Genomic DNA, 22,070 nt, shown 5'->3' on the forward strand with positions numbered 1-22,070 from the left:
ATGGTTTATAAAATGAATTAGGCCAAAAATAGGCAATGGTCACAGCACATCGTGCTAAACATTATTGGCTCATTGCTTTCCTGTAACTCTTTCTCTGTAGCCACCTTTTGTTTCTTGTGTGATATTTAGATTGTAAGTTTCTTGGAACAGGGACCATCTTTTTGTTCTGTTTGTACCATGCCTAGGTACTATGGCAATACATTAATAATAATAATAATTTAATAAAACATGCCATTCTTTTTCTCTACCATACCCAGTGTATCCATTCTTTGATCTGTTTTATAGCAGGACAGTAATGTCACTCAGAATGCCATCAAACTAACAGATTGAACTGAAACTTATAACGTACTTCACTTCAGCTCTGAGTCAAAAAATCTCCTAAGATTTGCTTGCTCAGATGTGTGTATTCAGAGATAATGTCTTTTCCGTCAAACTAAATATAGAGATAACCCCTATGCATCTATAGTTCCTCTTTAACATGAATGTAAAACAGTTTGTAAAAAGCTTCCAAATGTAAAAATGCTTACATCTTAATAAATAGATAAAACTTTGAGCCATAAACAAAGGTGCAATGTATTGGAGCATTTCCATGTAATGTTTCTTTGCTCTTCTTTCTAATAAAGACAGATTTTGATCTCCTGTCAATCTAAGTCCATAATGATTGCATTGATTTCTGTGTAGTTACTCCAGATTTGCATGGAGATAAGTGAGATTGGAATTTAGGTATTTCTGCTAGCACCAAGGTGAAGCTTAAATCTTTGCCAGCCCAGTAGCTTATTTGCTTTATAAACCTGGTGGAGGGGGACAGAAGGGGGAGAAAGATTTCTCTGGCCTTGAATTTAAGGGAAGTAATTCTACAGTGAGGTCAGAAGATATGAAGGATCAGGGAATGTTGTCTTTGTTTACAACTGTTACTCACGCTGAATTCCCAGACTTTTCTAGTCTTGCAGCCCGCTCCCTCTATAGATTTTCTCAGAGGGACAATGAGTAATCTGACCTTAAAGAAAAATACAGAATCAGGTACTTAGAATGTCTCTCTTTCCATCAGCTAATCTAGCGCTGAACAATTAATAATGAACAGTATACACTTTTGCAATCTTTGTGATATCTATACATCAGAAGCATTTTTGATAAATGATTTTCAGGAGCTCCTAAATGACTGTGCGCACAAAGGAAACATGGGACTTGTGTTCCTGAATTTATGTATTTATAAAAAATTGCATCCTAAATGCCTGGGACCTGGATAAGAATAATATACTAACATGCCGGGGTCAGTTCTATGTCAGTATTAGTACTGTTATGACAGGCTTCTCTTCATTTACTGTATAAAAAACTAATCATATTTAAATTGAACACTAGCAAAAGAAAACATTTGTCACGGAATGGGTCCTGTTTATTTTTGTCTGAAATCCAAAACAATGTTTTACAAAAATAGAGAAGAGTCATCTTGATGTTTGATTGTGTTTTGGCACAAACCTTGTAAGCACATATGTGTATGGGCAAATTTTGTTTTCATTTATCTTTAAAAAAATCTGAATCTTAAACATTCAGTTATTTTTAGTCTCCATTCTGGAGTTTTTAAAATGACATTTTTAGAATGTGTCTTATCTGAAGCATGCAAGAGACCAAATGGCAATAACACATTTAAGTTACCAAAACAACACAGAAATACAGTTCCAGTTTAATTACAGTGGTAGGAATTTTCAAAGAAGTCTGCCCTCTTGTATTGAAAAGCCCTCTTGTATTTCAGAACCTGCCCTCTTGTATTGAAAAGCCACTATAATATTTAGATTAAACCTTGGGAAGATCTTCCTAACTGTAAGAACAAGACAATGGAACAGACTGTCTAGGGAGGTTGTGGAAGCTCCTTCATTCGAGGGTTTAAAATGTAGCTTTAAAACCATCTGTTTTCTATGGTTTAGCAACAGACAAATCCTGCACTTTGGCAGGGATGGTGGGATTTGGACTAGTTGATCCTTTATGATCCCTTCTAAGCCCGTGGGTCTACGGTTCTGTAAATCACAGATCTTGTTTCTCTTTATTCCCCTCTCTTACTCAGCTTTCGCTTTGTCTATTTACAAATCTTATCACTCTTAAGCCAGGTCCACACTGGCAGAGAAAATCAATGCAAGATATGCAACTCCTGTTACGTGAATTGCGTAGTTGGAGTTGATGTACCTTGCATCAATTTTCTGGGGTGGCCTCCAGCGGGAGGTCGATGGGAGAAATGCTCCTGTCAAAAGAGCACCACTATCGAAGGGAGCACCCTCAGCGTTCAGTTTAGTGGGTCTTTACTAGACCTGGTAAATCAAACCCTGGAAGATCAATCGATAGAGCGTCGATCCCCCGGTAAGTGGAAACAAGGCTTTAGAGCAAGAACCTTTTCTTCTACAGCCATTTAAAACAACCTTCATATGTATTTCAACCAAATCAGGTTTCCTTTTCACCTGAGCACCATTTCTTTGCCCTGGCTTGTATCCTTCAATTGCACATGCTGACTCTTATTTGTAACATTTATTAATGTATTATTTAATCATTGGAAGCATTCTGAAAGATATAATGAAGTTTTATTAACTGTTTTTTTCTTGGCCACTCTCAAATGTAATGATCAGACAAGCAGTATTTCTACAGCTGTGCACATCCCTCCTGGTAGTTTTTTAAAACAGGATTTGTTGAAATTTCCCACTCCATTTATAGAAATCCAGGCATTCAGGTGAACCCAAGGGGAAAAAACTACTTCAGTCAACTAGATAATGCTAATCCAGAAGGAAGTAAACAAAGCTGAACCATGGTGTCTTGTGTTTCATGAGAAATCAAAGAAAACAAAAAAACTCTTATGATTGCCATATGGAAAAGGCAAGCACTATTAGGAAAAGAAAAAAGTTATCCTATAATTAAGAATTAAAAATTAATTTTAATCAGTGTAATAATGTAGCGGTTGTAATAATTGAATGTATTTTTTTAAACCACACTAACATCTATAGTAAAGCCTTTGCTCTAAAGATAATATTCAGACCAATATTCATACAAGCTTTGTAAGCTAAAACTTCAAGATTGTCTAACACCCATATGAAAAGTATAAGATAATGTTGTTGGCTTTGTTTGAGATCAGTTTTGAATGATACCATATACTGAGCATTTTCAATAATTTCATTTTATATACTCCTGATAATTCAGCTTGAGCTATCTTTTTAGTTTTCCACTATATCTCTATCATTTAGGCCACAGATAGTACGTAGCTTTACTGTGCTCAAAAAAAGTTACAGTTTTCCAAAATGCCATGTACATCTGAAAGTTGCCATTTATGAAGAGCTGTTAAAATGCAAAGTCTTTGAAAAGTAATATTTATTTGAATAAAAAAGTGAATGATTAACACATGTATGTGTGTATTATATTGAAATTACTGATATTAGTATTTCTGTTTTCTTTTCTAGGGCAGAATATAGAACTATGATAGCAACTGGTGGAGTTATAACAGGACTGGCAGCCTTAAAGAGGCAAGACTCTGCCAGATCTCAGCATCACTTAAATCTTGCCACATCAGCAACTTCTGAAGAGAAAAAGCCAGTCAGACGCCGGCCCAGAGCTGATGTCGTAATTGTCAGAGGCAAAATCCGACTTTATTCCCCGTCAGGATTTTTTCTTGTTTTGGGAGTGCTCATTGCATTCATGGGAATTGCAATGGCTATCCTTGGATACTGGCCACAAAAGGAACCGTTTTTAGGTTCTGAAGCTAGTTTAGCTTTAAATGAAACCCAGGTCATTACAAATCATGGTGGAGTTATATTTCGTTTCTTTGAACAACATTTACACTCAGATAAGATGAAAATGTTGGGCCCTTTTACTATGGGCATTGGAATCTTTATTTTTATTTGTGCAAATGCCATCCTACATGAAAATCGTGACAAGGAAACAAAAATCATACATATGAGAGACATATATTCCACTGTAATAGACATCCACAGTCTGAGAATCAAGGAACAAAAGCAGCTGAATGGCGCTTATACTGGTTTACTGGGGGAAAGTGAACTGAAGCATAGCGGGAACTCATGTGCATCACGGTTGGCTGCAAACACAATTGCACCTTTCTCTGGCTTCAGGAGTAACTTTCGAATGGATAGTTCAGCTGAAGAAGATGAAATTGCCATAAATGAAGACAAGAACACTTCTAACCTTCTACCACCTTTGCTGACTGAGCATTCCGGCTCTGTCTTTGGACTTTACCCTCACACTAGCAAGGCAATGGATGACAAAAGTAGTAGCTCTATAAAGTGTGAAACAAAGTCAATTGTATCATCCTCTATTAGTGCTTTCACACTGCCTGTAATTAAACTAAATAACTGTGTTATTGATGAACCTAGTATAGACAATATCACTGAGGATTCAGCAATCACAAGAAGCCGGTCTAGAAATTTATCAATGGATTGTCTAGCCATTCCATTAACTGACAGCAATGAATCCTGCAAACCTGCTGGTGCAATGCTATCCCGAAATAATTCATTTCTAGAATCTCCATCCAGTCAGTTCAAGTCTTCTATGACTCTTGGTCCAAGCACTGGAAAACTTTTATCACCGGGTGCTGCCAGAAAACAATTTGGGTCCAATGCATCTTTGCATCTTCTCTCTGCACATTCAAAGTCCTTGGATTTAGACAGGGGTCCTTCTACACTCACTGTCCAAGCTGAACAAAGAAAACACCCCAGCTGGCCCAGATTGGATCGAAACAACAGTAAAGGATACATGAAACTAGAAAACAAAGAGGACCCAATGGATAGGTTGCTTGTGCCACAAGCCACAGTTAAGAAGGACTTTACTAATAAGGAAAAGCTGCTTATGATATCAAGATCTCATAATAATTTGAGTTTTGAACATGATGAGTTTTTGAGTAACAACCTAAAGCGGGGAACATCTGAAACAAGATTTTAATATTTAAATTACAATTTATGAGATATCATACAGTATTTTAAAAATATTTTGACAAGTGTTTTTTTCCAGGGGAACTGGCACAAGCCTGTTTTTACCAAATGCTTATGTCACATTCAGATTGGCTTGTGTGAAACGAGCTCATCATCTCTGTAATGCCAAGAGTTTCATGTACTAATAACACACAACTGCAATACTGTTCCTTATCATCACCCAAATATATGTTCGTGCCATTTTCTCAATCCATTGCTCTTTTGTTTTTATATAAGCACGTGATCGTTCATCACTATAAGTCAAGAAACCTGCATCAAAATGGGAGATCCCATAAGCTTCTAGTTTCAGTTTCTTAATGATTGCAACATTCTAACAATGATGCTTCCAGTCTAGGATGGAAAGTGAATAGCAGTGTCTACTGGTATTGCCAGATCCAAACACATATTCTAGATATTGTCTTTTACATATAATACAACTTGATAACTGCAATCCTAGAATGTCATTGTGTTTACATATTGGGGTGGGAGGGTAGAAGGAAACTGGGAAAATTAAAACCATTTTTGTGAACTCACTGTAAATGGTCAAGTTGAATACCAGTGTTGTAAATTCTAGTTAACTATGCTTTATGTGATAACCTTTCTATATCCGCTATAATTTAGTACTGCAATTCAAGAAAATCATATGTAGAATAGCCATGGCTTAGAAATTTGCAAATTTTTCTGGGGTTAGTTATCCAAAGTGCACTAATTGGCAACAGCTTTACAAATAAGATGTACAAAATTAATTTAAAGATGTGAACATGATGAATAACAGGATGCTAGCATTACGATGTACAGTATTGATATTGTGACAAAAATCAGAAGAGAATAATATATACATATACTATATAGAGTGTTACAATACCAAAAACTAAAATAATAGGGTTGCTGTGTTTGAAAAAATTGAAACAAACTATACAATTCAATATTTTCACTATTGATAATGTAAAATCCCCATTGGCTAAATTTAAATTTGTATATTTTGCATAATTATAGCGGAGGTTTAGCTGTGATACATTGCATTGAAAGCTTTTGCAAATAATGTTTAAGACAAAAAGGTTTCTATCAGAAAAGCAAGCTTCATAGTCTTAGTTGTAGGCTAAGGAAATTAACATGAATGAGCCTACTAGAAAGTTTTCATATATCCCATTAGGCCATTTAGGCCTTAATCCTGCCATGACAACCACACTTGAGAACTCCTTCCACCATTCACCAAACAGTATTGGGGCCTTAACTGGTCATCTTTACCAGGTGTTTGATATTTTCACTTAACCTAAATACTCAGGAATTGTTTTTTTTAAATAAAGGCTTTCCCCAAAAGAATCAAAAGTTAGAATGTTGTTATACTTCAATTGACCATGAAAGATGAAAGACAGAAATGTTTCTTTTTTAATTTCCAGCTCCATATTTTAACAGTGAAATGTTTGTGTCAAGAGCATTACTTGCTCAGTGAATTGAGGCATAGTGTTACTTGTTAGAACCTCAAGCCTATATATTGTAACAGAGTTGGCTAAATATTTTGCTATGAAGCTTTTAATAACTTTCTGGTTTGTGTTCTTAATACATTTGCTATTTTTTTGAAATAAAATAAAATGTATATCTATGTCTGCTGTAAGACTGTTTTTCCTCTACACATATAGGATTGCACCATATCTAAGAATCATAATTATTAATACATTATATGTCTTAAGCCTGTTGGTCCGTTAATGGATAGTTGCTTGTGGTGCCCCTTGGTTTCTTTGGGTATGTCTACACAAAGTTATTTTGGGATATCAGAGGTATCCCAAAATAGCTACCCCGTGTCTTCACAAGCCACCCATTATTTCAAAATATTTTTTGAAATAACGGGCACGCTATTTTGACATCTTGGTAACCCTCATTCCACGAGGGTTAAGGGCTGTCTCAAAATAGCACTTTATTTCGAAATTTGGTGCTGTGTAGACAGCACCAAATTTTGAAATAGCCTATTTCAAAATAAACTCAAAATAAGTACGCAATTTGTGTAGTGTAAATTGCGTATCTTATTTTGAGTTTAGAGTGCAGTGTAGACATAGCCTTTATGTCTGTCATCCATTCTGAATATTTTGTATTGCATAGAGTCTTGGCCAGAGTGATCACCAATCTAGTCGGAGTACCTACTAAGCTCGCCACCTCAGTAATATTTTTTACAGACCAGTGCAGGTTAATTATGAGTGTTGCAAATATGTTTCCCTTTAATTGCTTTACATTGTCTCTCTCTCTTAATTTCACTGGTCTGGTTTCAGAGTGAGAGTAGCAGGAACATCTGATTTACATTCTCTATAACATTCATTATTTTATAAGTCTCTGTCAAGTCATTTCTTATTCATCTCCTCTCTGCACAGTCTGTTCTTAGCATTTAAATCATCCTGCATATGAAAGTCTCTGTGCCACTAAACATTTTCCTTGTCCTTCTCAAGACCTTTTCCATTTCTACAATATGCCTCTGGGGATGGACTGATTAAACTAAACATTATATTCAAAGTATATTGTTATAGAAATCAACAGGATACTCTTACCATTTCCAGTGTTAGTCCCTTTATGTCTTTTTTTAAAGCACAAAAACATCTTATTTGCTTTCTACTGTGCATTAAACAGGTTTTCAGTGAACTGCATTCTGTGACATACAGCTCACTTTCTGACTATGTCTACAAGTTTTTGCGGCAGAAAATATGCTAATGAGGGACTCATTATCAGGGCCTGACAATTAAGGCAATCTACTCACACATGGCGGCCACGCAGCTCAGTCAGCGCATGCACAGCGCGGTCTGCATATGCGCAACATGCCAAACCGCACGGCTGGCAAGCAGGGCTCGCTGCAGCTTGGCAAGCCCTGCTCATTAGCATGAGTCGCGATGTCATTAGCATATTTTCTGCCGATTTTCTATGCAAGGGGCTTTTGCGCAAAAAGAAGCAGTGTAGCCGCTTCTGTTTTGTGCAAAAAACCCTTTTTCTGCAAGATCCTTATGCCTGTCCTGGAGAAGCATAAGGATCTTGTGGAAAAAGGGGGTTTTGCACAAAACGGAAGCAGCTACACTGCTTCTTTTTGCACAAAAACTCCTTGTGCAAAAAGAATCAGCAGAAAATATGCTAATGACATTGTGACTCATGCTAATGAGTCCCTCGTTAGCATATTTTCTGCTGCAAAAACTTGTAGTGTAAACAAAGCCTCTGAGTAGTTACAACTAGTTTAGAACAAGTTTACAATAACATGACTGATTGAATAGTAGTAGAGATGTTGTGTTAGTCTGGTTTTGCTGAAACAAAAGACAGGACTATGCGGCACTTTAAAGACTAACAAGATGGTTTATTAGGTGATGAGCTTTCGTGGGCCAGAGCCACTTCCTCAGATCAAATTGTGGAAGAAAATTGGAATGACCAATGATGGTGTCAGCAGAGTATTCGATTAATCCCATTGACAGAGACCAGAAACTTCAGGATCTCTACCAAGCATTTATAAACCTCAATTACCCACCAGGGGAAATAAAAAAACAAATTGAAAGAGCCAGACGAATACCCAGAAACCATTTACTTCAAGACAGACCCAAGAAAACCAACAATAGAACACCACTTGTCATCACCTATAGCCCCCAACTTAAATCCATCCAACACATTATCAATAAACTACACTCCGAGAGGCTCTGGGAGACAGACCCATAGTCTCCTATAGACAACCACCTAACCTCAGGATGATTCTTAACTGAGCTTACTTGCAAAGATACACCAAAATGTAGGATCTAAGGCAGTGGCCTCCAACCTTTTTATGACCAAGATCACTTTTTAAATGACAGAACAAGCCAAGATCTACTGCCTCACCCCTTCCTTGAAGCCCCCCCCTTCCTCGAAGCCCTGTCCCTTCCTCATCTATTTTCCTCCTCTCCATCACTCCCCAACCCTTATACTGCTGCTTTTTTTCACAATTCTTCTGTAGGAGAGTTTTTCCCAACATTTAGCCTGTCTAGACTGGACCAAATGTCAGAAAAACCCTTCTTTTGGAAGCCCCCGTTTGCTCTTCCACTAAAAAAAGCGGAAGAACAAACGCATCCCTGGATGCAGAAGAGTTTTTTCTGGGATATCTCTGGAATCCTGAAAAACTTCTGCAGTCTAGCCTTACCCTCGCTGGGTTGAAGGAGGATGTGTATGCTCTGGGGTGGGAATGAGGGATTTGGGTGTGGTAAGGGGTGAGAGATGCAAGCTCTGGGAAGAAATCTGGATGCAGGAGGAGGTGGAGAAGGGGATGCTGGGTCGGGGAGGGGGCTTCAGGCGGGCCAGTGTTGGGGTCAGATGTAGGGTTAGGGTAGTAAGCAAGCCACAGGCTTGTGGATATGAGGGTGCAGGAATCTGGGTTAGGGTATGTGAGGGGCTCAGGGCAGGGGGTTCCAGTGTATGATAGGTTCAGCTCAAGGGTCTGGGGGAAGGCAGAGTGCAGGAGCGTTATGATGCTGTGGCTAGATGGGTGCTTGGCCCAGCTTCATTTTTAAATAAAATACTGTGTCAAACACAAATAGTTTCTGCAGTATCTTTATTTATGAGAAGGGTAGGGAACCTGTTATGAGTCAGGGGTCACTGACCCATAGAAAAGTCAGTTGGGGCCACACAAGTGAGATGCAAAATAAAAACTCCCCCAAACTTCCCACAAGCCTCACTAATGTGGCCCCAACTGTGCTGGTGGGAGCAGGGCACATGGTATTGAGGAAGGGTGCCAGGGGGTACCGGGACAAGGGACAGGGTGCTGGGTAGGGTGCCAATGGGTGCTAGGGCAAGGGACAGGGGGCTGGGGCAAGTGACGGGGCCAGTGGAGGCAAGGGACAGGGTGCTGAGGTGGGGACAGGGTGCCGGTGGGGGTGGGGACAGGGTGCCAGTGGGAACAAAGTGCCAGTGGGAACAGGGGGCAGGGTGTTGGCTGGGGCAGGGAATCCTTGGCACACGCCTTCCCCCTCCCTCACCGGAGGGAAGCTCTGGCAAGAGCCTCCTCCTGGGACTCCTCCCCCGCAAAGGGGGAAAGCCCCGGTGTGCGCGTCTCCCCGGGACTCCTACCTCCTCCCCTGCAGAGGAGGGGAGCCCCAGTGCGCACCTCCCCTCCACTCTCTCCCCCCCCACACGCCCCCAAGCCTCAGCATGTGCCTTCCTCCGGGACTCCTACCTCCTCCCGGCATGCCACAGACCTGAAGGAGGGGAGCAGGCAGCGCACTTCCGGAAACCCTGGAAGTGGCGCACAGCTGCCAGATTTCCCTCCACCCCACGGGAAGCCGAAACTACCTCCATTTTTGAGGTAGGTAGAGGGGCTTCTTGGGGGTGAGTGGGGATTTGGGGGGGCTGAAATGCCTCACGATCAAATGGTCGAGCCCTCCTGATCAACAGGTTGGTGACCACGGGTCTAAGGTTTTAAACTGCAACTTTGTAATCTGTGTAACTCTCAAATTTACTGTAAACTGCAACCTTGTAATCTTTGTAACTCTCAGCCACCTTGCTTGTAACTTTCCCTAAGCTGCATTCTCCCCTGAGTGAATGGAGAGAGAGTGTGAGTGTGAGAGTGTGTTTGAAGATGACTGAGAACAATGGACCACATGTCAATGAGTCATCACAGTCTGGGCATGCTCCCTGCTGGATAAAGGGAAGTCCGGGCATGCTCCCTGATGACGAGGTGAATGAGTCACAGGAGCCATTCAGACACTATATAAAGAGAAGGAGCTTTTCCCTTCCCCTGCTCTGGAGAAGCTCCTCTCCAGTGTCTCTCCTCCTAACCAACTTCCCCAGCCATGATGAGCAGATAGACCCTCCGAGATCCACATGCGTTGGCTCTTCCTGCAACCCATATGTCTGTGTAAGTGTGTGAGTGCCTGAGGGCAGGAATGAATGGGTGTGAATGAATGAATGGAGGTGTGTGTGTGTGTGTGTGTGTGAGTGTGAGAGAGAGAGAGTTCGATCTTTTTTAGTTTAAACCTTTGGTGGCTGCTTTCTCCTCTTTAGTTTTACCTAGTGGAAATAAACCCATACTAGTGTAACCCTGGGAGGTCTCCAGTGAGAATATTTTTGGGGTAACAGTCATCACCTATAGCCCCCAACTTAAACCCGTCGAACACATTATGAACAAACTACAACCTATACTGGAACAGGATACTACACTCCAAGAGGCTCTGGGAGACAGACCCATAGTCTCCTATAGACAACCACCTAACCTCAGGATGATTCCTACCAACAACCACAGGACATCTCATACTAATACCAACCCTGGAACTTTCCCTTGCAACAAACCCCATTGCCAGCTTTGTCCACATATTTACTCTGCTTACACCATCATTGGACCTAACCATTTCAGTTATAAGATCAAGAACACATATTCCTGCTCATCCAGAAATATAATTTATGCCATCATGTGCCAATAGTGTCCATCTGCTATGTATATTGGACAAACTTCTCAGACACTTTGCCAAAGAATCAATGCACACAAAACAGACATCAGACAGTTTCACAAAGAAAAAAACAGTTTCTTGCCATTTAAACCAGACTGGGCATTGTCTCAATGACCTGACTACCTGCATCCTGCTTCAAAGAGACTTTAACACAAGACTTCAAAGAGAAGCCTCTGAACTGTCATTCATTCTTAAATTTGACACTTTACGAATGGGCCTTAACAAAGATGCTAATTATCTTACCCATTACAAAGATAGCTTCCTCAATTATCACTTCTAATATCATTATCTCATAGACATTAACCTCCCCCCAACACCCCTCCCTCTGTTCTAAGATCTGATTTGTCTATTTTATATGTATTCACTTTTTTTGATTGCCTCCCTTTGATATATATGATCATGCCAATTTTCTTCCACAAATTGATCTGAGGTAGTGGGTCTGGCCCACAAAAGCTCATCACCTAATAAACTATCTTGTTAGTCTTTAAAGGACAGCATAGTCCTGTCTTTTGTTTCAGCATGACTGATTGAGTGGCTCCATCTGACAACTCACCCACCCAATGACAATTCTCCTTTTACAATTATATTGGAAACCTATCAGTTAGCCAGATTTTAATTTATTTAACGTGTGCCATGTTAAATTTATCTTGTTCTAGATTTTCAATCAAAACAACATTCAGCATCAAGTCAAATGCCTTACTGAAGTCGAAGAATACTACATCAACACTATTAGCTTTAGTAACCAAATGTGTAATCTCATAAAAAGAGAGACATCAGTTTAGTTTAACAAGATTTATTTTCCATTGATTTGCATTAAATTACAGTACCCTCTTTTAGTTCTTTGTTAATTGAGTCTAGTTCCATCAGCTCCACTTTCTTGCCTGGATCGAAGTCAGGCTGACAGACTTACAATTAGCTGGGTCATCTGGATCCTAATTAGATATCCTAATTCGAACTACCTACTCCGTGCTGCGTGTAGCCGCGGGCACGGAGTCCGCACTAAGGGGGATTTAAAAATGTCGGCGCCTGGCAAGATGCAAATGAAGCCCGGGATATTTAAATCCCGGGCTTCATTTGCAACTTCAAATGCCCAAATTAGACACCCTAGTTCGAACTAGGGTGGCAGTGTAGACATACCCTAAGATGCCACAGGACTCCTTGTCGCTTTTGCAGATCCAGACTAACACGGCTACCCCTCTGATTTGACTTCAAATACCTGATAATTCTCATCCAAATACAAGGAATGACTTGACTCAAAGGACAAGGCAGGCCGAGTTAGAAAACTTATGTGGACTTTACAATACTTAGAATATTTATATGATGACTTTACAATACTTAGGTTATATAGAATGTTTGTATTTAGTTTTAGTTTTCTTATTTTAAAAAGACAGAGTTAATAGTGTGGAGGAGGATTTAGCAAGGCACGGAAAGTTTGTCATTTGCCTGAGAGAGGTGATGGTCTTGTTGGTATATTTTACTGTAGGTCCAGCAAGAGTTCCAGTTAGGGTTTTCCCGTTCTGCCTGTGTGTTGTGCAGTGGCTTGCAATGTCATTGAAAACATATTTGATCAAAAGAAAGCTAGTAATAATACTGTTGGTTTCTGGTGACTTCAGAGCTTTTGTAAACTATCAAGAAAAGTAATACTTCCCACTGGGAACTGCCAAATATACAAGCTAATGCACTGGATAGTTCTATTTCCCTCTACAATCCTCTCTTTACAAAATTTTATATTTCATCATATTAGTAATAATGAAAGGGGGCCAAACTAGTTGAGATCTATCTTACTCATTTTGAAAATCAAAGTTGAGCTTAGTGTTTGTTTGAGATTTTTGAAAGATTCTTTCTTCCCTTTTCATCTGTTCTTGAATTTCTTTGTTCCAGTCAGGATTGGGATCAGAAATAAAAACACTTGGGCTACGTCTAGACTGGCCACAAATTCCGGAAAAGGGATGCAAATCAGGTAAGTCAGTATAGGGAAATCCGCGGGGGATTTAAATATCCCCCGCGGATTTAAATAAACATGTCCGCCGCTTTTTTTCCGGCTTGGGGAAAAACCGGAAAAAAAGCGTCTAGACTGGCGCGATCCTCCGGAATAAAGCCCTTTTCCGGAGGATCTCTTATTCCTACCTGAAGGAAAAAGGCTTTATTCCGGAGGATCGCGCCAGTCTAGACGCTTTTTTTTCCGGCTTTTCCCCAAGCCGGAAAAAAAGCGGCGGACATGTTGGTGATACATAGAGGGATCTTATATTTGCCCTGCAGCACTGATGGCAGTAGTGGCAATTGTCCCCATGCATAGGCCCCATGGTTATTTGCCCCAGAGACAGAGGGCTGTGATAGGATCAGAGGCAGGAAGTGGTGCCAGAGGGAAGTGTGGGGGGGAGGTAGGGAGGCTAAGTCCCAGGCCCAGAGTGTAGAGGAGTATAGCCAGGTGGGGCTGTCCCACAGACTGTGACCTCCCAGCTCCATCTTGCCCTTCAGGGGTCCCTGGCCCAGCTCAGTGGCAGCAGGTTTGCAGGGAGGCTCCAGCTCCAGGAATCTGTGAGAGCCCCTTTGCAATCTGTGTGGGGCAGTGGGGTGGTCCCTCCCTCTGGACCCTGGCACATGAGCTCCACATGGGGTTGCAGAACAGCTCAGACACTGGCCCCCTCTAGAGGGTCCATACACAGCTTAGCCCTGGGACAGGACTGCCTTGCAAGGAATTATTTTCAATTATATGAACTTCATTATAAGTCTACATAATTCTTATGTCCTTATAAGAGCTACAGTTTAATTACATTATAATTATACTGCTGGGCACTATCAATATTTAGCCTGCAGCTGCCCTCGTAACCAGATTTCACCCACATAAAAAACGTTAAATGGAGCCCATACAGACAGATTTGTCCCAGGCCTTGCACTCCCCTAGGGACAGCCCCACACATATTTTTCTTTTTTCATGGTTTTCCTTTTTATTTTTGGCTATCCATGTACAATGCTAATGGGCCACCAAACTTTCTAATCTACATAGATCCTGAACGGGGGCTAAGGTACCATCCATGACTCTCTCCCCAGGCTAACTAAATCAACACACTCTGGAGGTGGAAGCAATGTCAGAAACCATCTGGGAAGGCAGGAAAGGGAAACAGAATAGCTACTTCCATGGAGTGTTAAGGCCAAAGCCCATGACCACAGCCCTGGGATGCCTTGTCAATAATAGCCCAACAAAGGATTGCATGTCACAAGAAGTCTAGCCCACCCATGCAGCTATCTCCTGGCTGCTGGAGTAATTTTGGGGAAACTCATATCCTGTCATGCCTGTTTTGACCAGGGAAGATACCCCTGCAGCTCCCACTGGCATCTCCCTTGCTGATGTTCCTGGAGAGGAGGAGGGGTGCTATGCTAGCAATGAACAATTGTGTAACGGAAAGTAATTTTTCTCAATTTGTTCCTGGTGGATGGAGACTAATTTAGATGAAGGAGAAAATTACTTTAACTGCTACTCCCGTCTCACAGGAAGTTACCCTTTCTTTACTCTGGGACTGGGACCTACTTACATTTCCTTCAGCAGTCACTCAAAATCAGTCACTCCAAGTGAGAAAAAGAAAGTGTTCTAATTTTATCTTAGCTAGAGAATGTTACTAAACATAAAGGGGATTCTGCACTAGACTCCAAGATTGAAATTAATCTGTTCTAAGAAGGCAGAAGTTTTCTGCATTCTGCTGTTGTTTCGGAGTACTACAGACTGTAAAAAAAAATTGCCCTTATTAAATATCTGTCCCATAATGTAGCAACAAGATAGAACTCCATGTTTTATGCCAAGAAACAAGAGGACAGACACTGGTTTTTGGCCTTCAGGAAGTGAAACTTGTGTGGTGACTCAAATACAGGGAAGGCTCTACAACAATCATAAAATAAAACCTTACCTATGAAGAAAGATTAAAAAAACCCAAAAACTAGCTTTGTTGTGCCTTGAGAAAAGAGGACAGGGTTGGGGACCTGGTAATAATCTTCAAACATGTTATGGGTTGTTCTAAAGAGGATGGTGAAAAATTGTTCTCCATGTCCTCAGAAGGTAGGACAAGAAGTAATCTTCAGCAAGGGAGATTTAGGTTACGTATTAGGAAAAGTTTTCTAACTCTAAAGATAATTAAGCACTAGAATAGACTTCCAAATGAGGTTGCGGAATCCCCACTTTTTTTTTTTTTTTTTTTTTTAAAGAACAGTTGTCAGCGATGTCCACCTGGCGCTGTTTTAGCACAGGGGCTGGAACTAAACAATCTCTCATGGCCCCTTCTCTTCCTACATTGCTGTGGTTCTGGGATTCTCTGAGCGTGGCACTGGTGATTAAAATAATGTAAGGATTTGAGCTGTCAGTTGTATAGGCTGAAATGAAACCGCGGTACAGTAGATGAATTACATCTGAATAAAATAATTTGTCAATTTGTAATTTGGTATCTGTTATGAGTCTGAAGTTATCTAAAAAGTAAATATATATGTTATTAGAAACTAACTTAATAAGGTTTAGTTAGAATTATTCACCCTCAGCATGTCCAATCTTAATTCCTTAGACACAAACCAGATAACTGACTGGGTAGTTTAAATAACTAAATAGTAATTCACTTACTGTAAAAAGCAGATAATCTAACTTAGAATCAAGAGTTATTTTCATTCTTGTGCTACATTTTTTCTTTCATACATGCAAGACATCTGCTGCTAAACAATCTTTTTTCCCTTGCATAGAGAGGCAAATCAACTGTTACCTCCTAATGGAATTTTTCTTGAGGGATTTTCAATTTTCCAGGTAAAAGCAAATTAACTCACTAACAAAATCGGTAAATAGGATGCTTTCTTTAGTACCACACACATTTTTCCTCACTTCTTTCGCAGCAGAAATTCATATGATAGTTTAAAACAAAAATGTCTCTTAGGGGAGGGTCTATTGATGGAGGCTCTTGATGTTTTAGTCAGGAGGTGAGGATGAAAGACGATACAGTATGGGTAAGATCAGATAGAAACAATCAAATGAAAAAGAGTTCAACACATCAGGAAATGGCAGACAGATAAATAGTGACAAATTTTTAAAGTGTTTATACACAAATGCTAGAAGTCTAAATAATATGAGTGAACTAGAATGCCTCATATTAAAGGAGGATATTGATACAATTGGCATCACAGAAACTTAGTGGAATGAGGGCAGTCAATGGGACACAGTCATACCAGGGTATAAAATATATCAGAAGGACAGAACAGGTCATGCTGGTGAGGGAGTGGCAATATACGTGAAAGAAAATGTAAAATCAAATGAAGTAAAAATCTTAAATGAACCAAAATTTTCCGTAGAATATCTATGGATAGTAATTCTATGCTCTGATAATAAGGATATAGTAGTAGGGATATATTATCAACTACCTGTCCAGGATAGTGACTATGAAATGCTAAGGGAGATTAGAGAGGCTATCAAAATTTAAAAAAACTCAATAATAGTGGGGGATTTCAACTATCCCCATATTGACTGGGTACACATCACCTCAGGACAGGATGCAGAGATAAAATTTCTTGATACCTTAAATGACTGCTTCTTGCAGTAGCTGGTTCTGGAACCCACAAGAAGAAATGCAATTCATGATTTAGTCCTAACTGGAGTGCAGGATCTGGTCCAAGAGATAATTATAACTGGACCGCTTGGAAATAGTGACCATAATGTAATAAAATTTAACATCCCCGTGATGGGAAAAATACCTCAGCAGCCCAACACTGTGGCATTTAATTTCAGAAAGGGGAACTACACTAAAATGAGGAGGTTAGTTAAACAGAAATTAAAAGGTACAGTGACAAAAGTAAAATTCCTGCAAGCTGCATGGAAACTCTTCAAAGACACCATAATGGAGGCCCAACTTAAATGTGTACCTCAAATTTAAAAACACAGTAAGGCTGTGTCTAGACTGGCCAGTTTTTCTGGAAAAATCAGACGCTTTTCCGGAAAAACTTGCTAGCTCTATACAGTGGCCACTTGAATTTCCGCAAAAGCACTGACTTCCTACTAAGAAATCAGTGCTTCTTGCGGAAATACTATTCTGCTCCCATTCAGGCAAAAGTCCCTTTTGCGCAAAGCTTTTGTGCAAAAGGGCCAGTGTAGACAGCTCAGATTTGTTTTCTGCAAAAAAGCCCCGATTGCGAAAATCGCGATCGGGGCTTTTTTGCAGAAAAGCGCGTCTAGATTGACACGGACACTTTTCCGCAAAAAGTGCTTTTGCGGCAAAAGCGTCCGTGCCAATCTAGATGCTCTGTTCCGAAAATGCTTTTAACGAAAAACTTTTCCGTTAAAAGCATTTCCGGAAAATCATGCTAATCTAGACGCAGCCTAAAAGAACCAAAAACTGCCACTGTGGCTTAACAACCAAGTAAAAGAAGCAGTGAGAGATAAAAAGGCATCATTTAAAAAGTGGAAGTGAAATCCTAATGAGGAAAATAAAAAGGACCATAAACTTTGCCAAATTAAGTGTAAAACTATAATAAGAAAAGCCAAAAAGGAGTTTGAAGGACAACTAGCCAAAGACTCAAAAACTAATAGCAAAATGTTTTTTTAAGTACATCAGAACCAGGAATCCTGCTAAGCCACCAATAGGACCCCTGGACAATCAAGATGCTAAAGGACCACTCAAAGATGATAAAGTAATTACCGAGAAACTAAATGAATTCTTTGCTTCGGTCTTCATGGCTAAGGATGTTAGGGAGATTCCCAAACCTGAGCCATTCTTTTTAGGTGGCAAATCTGAGGAATTGTATCAGACTGAAGTGTCATTAGAGGAGGTTTTGGAGCAAACTTTAATAGCAACAAGTCACCAGAACCAGATGGTATTCACCCAAGAGTTCTGAAAGCACTCAAATTTGAAATTGCAGAACTAGTAACTGTGATTTGTAACCTATCCTTTAAATCAGCTTCTATATCTAATGACTTGAAGATAGCTAGGACAATATTTTAAAAGGGTTCTAGAGGTGATCCTGGCAATTACAGACCAGCAAGTCTAACATCAATCCCGGGCAAATTAGTTGAAACTATAGTTATAAAATAAAATTGTCAGACAAATAGATGAACATACTTTGTTGGGGAAAAGACAACATGGCTTTGGAAAAGGGGAAATCATGCCTTACTAATATACTAGAGTTCTTTGAAGAGATAAACAAACATGTGGAAAAGGGGGATCCAGTGGATATAGTGTACTAAGATTTCCAGAAAGCCTTTGACAAGATCCTTCACCAAAGGCTCTTAAGTAAAGTAAATTATCATGGGATAAGAGGGAAGGTCCCTTCATGGATTGATAAGTGGTTAAAAGACAGGAAACAAAAGAGTAGGAATAAATGGTAATTTTTCTGAGTGGAGAGAAGTAACTACTGATGTCCCCCAAGGGTCCTTACTGGAACCAATCCTATTCAACCTATTTATAAATAGTCTGGAGAAAGGAGTGAACACTGAGGTGGCAAAATTTGCAGATGATACTAAACTGTTCAAGATAGTTAAGACTAAAGCAGACTGTTAAGAGCTTCTCACAAAACTAAGTGACTGGGCAACAAAATGGTAAATGAACTTTAATGTTGATAAATGTAAAGTAATGCACATTGGGAAAAATAATCCCAACTATACATACAATATGATGGGGAATAATTTAGCTACAGCTACTCAACAGAGAGATCTTGGAGTCATTGTGGATAGTTCTCTGAAAACATCAATCAATGCACATTGGCAGTCTAAAAAGCAAATGGAGCGTTAGGAATCATTAGAAAAGGGATAGAGAATAAGACAGAGAATATCTTAGGGTGCATCTAGACTATATTCCTCTTTCAAAAGAGAAATGCATATGAGGGAAATAAAAAATACAAATAATGCGCTGATTTACAAATCTTTCACTTCATTTGCATAATCGCTTCCAATTGCTTTTTCGGAAGACCTTTAAAAAAAAAAGCGTGCAGTCTAGATGGGGTTCTTTTGAAAAAAAAAAAAAAAAACCTTTCAAAAAAACCCTTATTCCTGAAAAAAAAATGAGATTTACAAAGTTATTTTGAAAAAAAGGGTTTTTTTCCCCCAAAAGAACCCCATCTAGACTGTTTTTTGTTGTTGTTTTTTTAAATCTCTTCTGAAAAAGCAATTGGAAGCAATTATGCAAATGAAGCATGAGATTTTGGGTAAAGATGTCCTGTATGTTTCACTGAAAATCAGTTTCTCTTATATTTTGATGATATAGAACCTATGAAATATTTCTCATCTGTCTATTTGCAATGACATTGATAACTTTTCCTCTGTATAAATGGGGGTATTTTTAATCTGTAGATTGTATTTGGAATGCATAAGGATTGGAAGGACCATATCAAAATATTCATTTGGAGTGCACAGTAAGTGTAGCACTCAGATTAATATTTTTGTATGACCATTCCACTCCTTATAACGTTAACCAGTGCTTTATTTTAAGTGTAATATAAACTCATTTAAGTGTACATTGAAACGCCAAAGTCCAAACTATCTGCAGCTATATGAGACTAACTTTCTTTTCATATTATTCTCCTGTTAGTAGATGATCAGAGACTGATATTAGCATGCATTTCTAGGCATATATATGAGTTTTAAGAACATAAGAACAACCATACTGAGTTGGATATGTAGATGTATATGAAGTTTTCATTGCAAATTTCCTCCAACGTCAATACTAGAGGTAAATTTCTGTCCCCATTGAAGTCACTGGCAAAACTATTCATTTCAGACATTCAAAGATTTTACCTTTAATGAACAGTTGATTTTGAACTTTTGATATACAAACTTCAGAAGTCAGAGAGTTAGTTACATAAATCATGGGGTATTTTTTCTGTCACCTAATCAAATAAGTATGAAAATAACACACACACACAGGATGAATTTGTGATTTTGATTGTTATAATCAAAGATAAATATTGTCAATTCAAATTTTGCTTTTAAGCTCAAAATTCATTTCCCACAAATGCTAATGCTAGTAGAACATAATTATTTTGACAAACAAATGTGAATGGATCATGCACATGGTCTAACTGAAATTCATTTTCAAACTCGAATATTTGCAAGAGAAAAAGTCCACTATTCTCTCAGTTTAAGTTCCAGGTTTAACACTGCATGAGAGTTATTTTCACCTTAAATTAAATATAGGTTTGTTGTAAACATAGATTATATCCCATATAGTCATTTTGCAGTGTATAATTGCATTACAGAAAACAAAAGTGGTTGTATTGTTTAAAAACTGAACATGAATAAATAAAGAATATAAGTGTATAGAGCTTTCCTTTAAGGGTGATATTCATTCACACAAAGCACAAGTATTTAAGATCTGATGAAGTGCTGCAATGAGATTAATTCAGGACTTCAAGTCACAGCCAGCTGAGCCAGGAATCCCACAGTCTCCTATACTCTTTAAATTGCGTAGCCCCTTCACACTGGTTGTGAGAGGTTCTGAAGCCAAAGGATCCACATAAATACAGATCCATAGCCCCCTTTTTAGTCTATCCAGACAGTGATTTTCTATGCCAAAGATCACTTCCTGAACACACAGGTGTTGCAGGTCCAGGCCTCTACAAGGACTCCACCAGTCAATATCCGATACAAAGTTTATAGTATCTAAAATGTTGTTACAATGAGGAGGGGGAAAAAGTATTCCCCTTTAACTTCTGATGACAGGATGAGAAGCAATGGGCTTAAATTTCAGCAAGGGAGGTTTAGGTTGGATATTAGGAAAAACTTCCTGTCAGGGTAATTAAACACTGGAATAAATTGCCTAAGGAGCTTGTGGATTCTCCATCACTGAAGATATTTAAGAGCAGGTTAGACAGACATCTGTCAGGGATGATCTAGATAGTGCTTGGTCCTGCTGTGAAGGCAGCGGACCGGACTCGATGACCTCTCAGGGTCCCTTTCAGTTCTATGATTCTATATGGTGAGATAAGGTTAGCTGCCATAGTCTGCTCTACCACAGATGAATTTCTCTCTGAGACTGTATCTAAACTACTCTAGACTTTTGAAAGAGGATATGCAAATTCCGCGGGAATTCGCATATCTCCTTTCGAGCTCACTTGAGAAAGCAGCACTTTCGAAAGTGAAAGTAATTAAGACGTGGTTTTGTCCGCGAACCCTCCCGTTTGTTGACAAGCCACGTAAACCTCATTTTTTAAGGAAAAGTGGCTTGTTGACAAACGGGAGGGTTCGCCGACAAAACCGTGTCTTAATTACTTTCACTTTCAAAAGTGCCGCTTTTGAAAGTGAGCTCAAAAGAAGATATGCAAATTCCCACAAAATTTGCATATCCTTTTTCAAAAGTCTAGTGTAGTCTAGATATGCCCTAAATGAAAATTGGTATCTACTAGAATGGAACAGAAAATTTCAATGAAAAATGTTAATGACATTTCAAAAACCAACCAACAGCCAACCCAACCCAACCTACATGCACCCAGGACAAACGAAGACAGAACTTTTAACCTCCCCCGTCCTCCTTTTTCTTAAACTAAGTTAAGCATTTTCCTTATTCCTTTCACGGAGACAAGAGTAATGATGTGATGAAGGAAACTACAAATAAATACCTATATTTTAATACTATTTTTGTACTAATTAAGTCCTGTCAAAGAATACGTATAAACTGAATGGAAGAGACTTTGAAGGACTCTTCAATGTCTTGTCAAAAGTCACAATGCTGAT

At 39.3% G+C, this 22,070-nt stretch overlaps 1 protein-coding gene and 1 long non-coding RNA gene across 5 annotated transcripts in view; one reads left to right on the forward strand and one right to left on the reverse strand.

Annotated features, from left to right (window-relative positions):
- The window catches only part of TMEM200A (transmembrane protein 200A), a 75,116-nt gene extending 68,558 nt beyond the window's left edge, over positions 1-6,558 (forward strand). For all 3 annotated transcript variants that reach the window (XM_075924153.1, XM_006118588.2, XM_075924154.1), the window contains one exon: positions 3,435-6,558. In XM_075924153.1, the coding sequence (XP_075780268.1) occupies positions 3,451-4,926 (1,476 nt within the window). In that variant the 5' untranslated portion in view covers positions 3,435-3,450 and the 3' untranslated portion in view covers positions 4,927-6,558. The remainder of the gene's footprint in view (positions 1-3,434) is intronic.
- Positions 1-22,070, reverse strand: part of LOC112545072 (uncharacterized) — a 49,268-nt gene that overhangs the window by 9,029 nt on the left and 18,169 nt on the right. Inside the window, exon 1 of one of the 2 annotated variants that reach the window (XR_003088484.2) lies at positions 920-998. The exons of the other annotated variant lie outside the window; for it this stretch is intronic. This is a non-coding gene — a long non-coding RNA (uncharacterized LOC112545072). Of the gene's footprint in view, positions 1-919; positions 999-22,070 lie in introns of those variants that run through there. 2 annotated transcript variants of the gene reach the window in all.

This window comes from Pelodiscus sinensis, chromosome 3 (assembly GCF_049634645.1).
Source record: "Pelodiscus sinensis isolate JC-2024 chromosome 3, ASM4963464v1, whole genome shotgun sequence".
Lineage (NCBI taxonomy): Eukaryota > Metazoa > Chordata > Testudines > Trionychidae > Pelodiscus > Pelodiscus sinensis.